The sequence below is a fragment of the Atta cephalotes genome (assembly GCF_000143395.1).
Source record: "Atta cephalotes unplaced genomic scaffold scaffold00025, whole genome shotgun sequence".
Lineage (NCBI taxonomy): Eukaryota > Metazoa > Arthropoda > Insecta > Hymenoptera > Formicidae > Atta > Atta cephalotes.
In genome coordinates this window covers 1,144,660-1,147,287 of record NW_012130089.1, presented here as the reverse complement: position 1 = coordinate 1,147,287, position 2,628 = coordinate 1,144,660, and the positions used below count along the sequence as shown (strand labels likewise).

The 2,628-nt window shown below is 36.4% G+C and overlaps 1 protein-coding gene across 1 annotated transcript in view; it reads left to right on the top strand.

Annotated features, from left to right (window-relative positions):
* Window positions 1-810: 810 nt before the first annotated feature.
* Window positions 811-2,628, top strand: part of LOC105620253 (modifier of mdg4-like) — a 3,675-nt gene continuing 1,857 nt past the window's right edge. Inside the window, exons 1-3 of the mRNA XM_012201758.1 lie at window positions 811-993; window positions 1,079-1,255; window positions 1,497-1,989. Coding sequence (XP_012057148.1) covers window positions 811-993; window positions 1,079-1,255; window positions 1,497-1,989 — 853 coding nt within the window. The remainder of the gene's footprint in view (window positions 994-1,078; window positions 1,256-1,496; window positions 1,990-2,628) is intronic.

The window sequence follows — 2,628 nt, the reverse complement described above, 5'->3', positions numbered from 1 at the left end:
AATGGGAAAAACGCCACGAACTTTTTTCCCACACCTAATATATAATTATATTTCATGCACACATATATATATATATATATATATGATTTATATATATTATAATTAATTACACACATAAAATACATAAAATGTCATATAAAATATAAGTGATGTATATTGTATATATCATTTATCATTTTTATTTAATTATATTATTGTTTGTTGTTGATTGCGGCGCCATTGCGCGAGGCGCGAGGTTGCACGCATCGCCCAGCGTCGCCATCTCGGAGCGCAATGAAGATCGCATGATTTATGGCGCACTGCTTCGGTAATTTACGCACATCAAAGTGACTGGAGTGAACTCAAGCTTTTCGCGCGCAGAATAACTGTCTTGATTATGTTTTGTATTTGCAATCCATATCTTGAGGAAAGCGAGGACGGTGTTTGAATAATCAATTAGATTTCCGAATATTTGTGATATAAACGATTTAATGGTATTATAGAGTGGTGTTGAAAAATCTTATTAACTTTGTCGTTCTTGTTGAGGTTTTCATTATCTTCTCCTGTTTGTAAACACGGAATTGTCAAAGGTAAAGAAATGTTGCACCCGGCGATATCAATATACTGATTGAAAACGTTTATTTTTAAACGATACAAATATAACAATACAAAATGAATTGCATACAGTTTATTAACAATCATAATAAATAATGCATTGTAGATAGCTGTAAAAGCGGCCCAATGCAGAACTTATGAATTCTATAAGCTTTAATCAATGTCCTTTTTTGTTTTTCTATCGAGTATATACAAAGTGCCTTTCACATAGGAACAATGTCTGACGAACAATTCTCCTTGGTGTGGAATAGCTTCCCAAGAAATCTGTCTTCAGGCTTATATACTTTGCTGACAGATGAGCATTTCGTAGACGTCACATTGGCTGTTGAAGGTCAAATTTTGCGGGCTCACAAACTAATACTGTCAGTCTGCAGCACATACTTTCGAGAACTTTTCAAGGTACCTTATTATTTTAGTGATACAATGGTAATATCATAACTACTTTTGTGGAAGCTTCATTGATTCAATGATTTGTTGTACACAGGGAAACACATGCAAACATCCTATTGTTATACTGAAAGATGTCAATTATCGAGATTTGTCAGCTATACTGCATTTCATGTATCAAGGAGAGGTCAATATCAAGCAAGAGGATATTGCCAGCTTTTTAAAAGTTGCAGAGGTTCTACAAATAAAAGGACTGACCACAGATTCAAATGAGGTTCGTCAAACAATCGAAATTATCTTTATAAAAATATAGACAATAAAATTATAGGACAATGCTAATGTTAAAATGCATAGAATGTGAGAAAGTATGATACTGCTTGTTTTAAAGATGTTATTTTTTTTCTAAAATAATTTCTGTACTCTAAATTTAGAAGGTAAAATATATTTAGAAAGTAGGTTCTAAATATATACAATATATTTTTTTTATACACAGTTGATTTCTATATACATTGCAGAGATTCAAAGATACTCTTAGAAAAAATGACGAGGATTTTGAAGATCGTGGTTTCTATGAAGTGGAAAAAGATAGATGTGAACATGGTGGTACAGATGAAAACGTTTCCACATTCAGCAGGCTGACGCACATTGTAAAGGAGCAGTCTACAACGAGGCAAAGCACTTCAACAGAAGACATCTCGACGAGAGAACCGTTTACTGAACAAATGTCAACTGTCACTGACACTTGTCATTGGCAAGGTTGCACAGAAGCTGACTACAGTATCCCAGATGGCCCAGATGTACAAACAGCGATCAGCAAGAGAAGCAGAAGCACAGACATGCCATGCCACATGGAGGAACAGCCGTTAGATTGCACATCCGACGCGAGTCAGCCACAGTCAACCAAACCCGAACCGCTGGATTATACAATGGACACGGATACGGATTTGGGATACAAATATGCAGCGGAAAAAATACTCTATGCCGGCAACGAGAACGCTCCGAAACAAGGTAGTGATTCTCCCGCCGTCCTGTCTCGTGTACTTTAAAGACAACGCTAACAGTAGATTGAATGACGTCGTCGGAACGTCATCCGGAGCTGAAACGCCCTTCGACAAAGAGAAAAGTTTGCTGTACCAGCAGTATCGGCGCCCCAAAGGTTTGACACACTCAAGTGTTGCCACGGATAGATGTGTACTTTGTTATTGAGACTCATTATCACTTGTTTGACTGCGACGCAAGCTCTTAAGCACTTTTACGTACTGTTTTATTAACCCCCGGTATTTCTAACGTGGACATCTTAGATCTCATTATCATCCCTCCAACGAGCGACATTGTTTCTCTATAAAATTTCTAACGCATTACGATTCAACAAGGAATATGGTCGATTTACATTGTAAAATCAATTTGTTCGTTAAATCATAACGCCGGGGGTTAAAGTCAATTTAGTCTCTGTGATCAACGCAATATCACGTTTGCATGTTCACGCGAATGGGTGTTTCAAATCCGAGCAAGCGATGTTCCTCGAATTATAATTCTCTCTCTCTCTCATCNTATATCATCTCANANCTTATCATNTCTNTATATATATATTAATATATACTATACTACTATATACTACTACTACTTACTTACTACTACTTACTTACG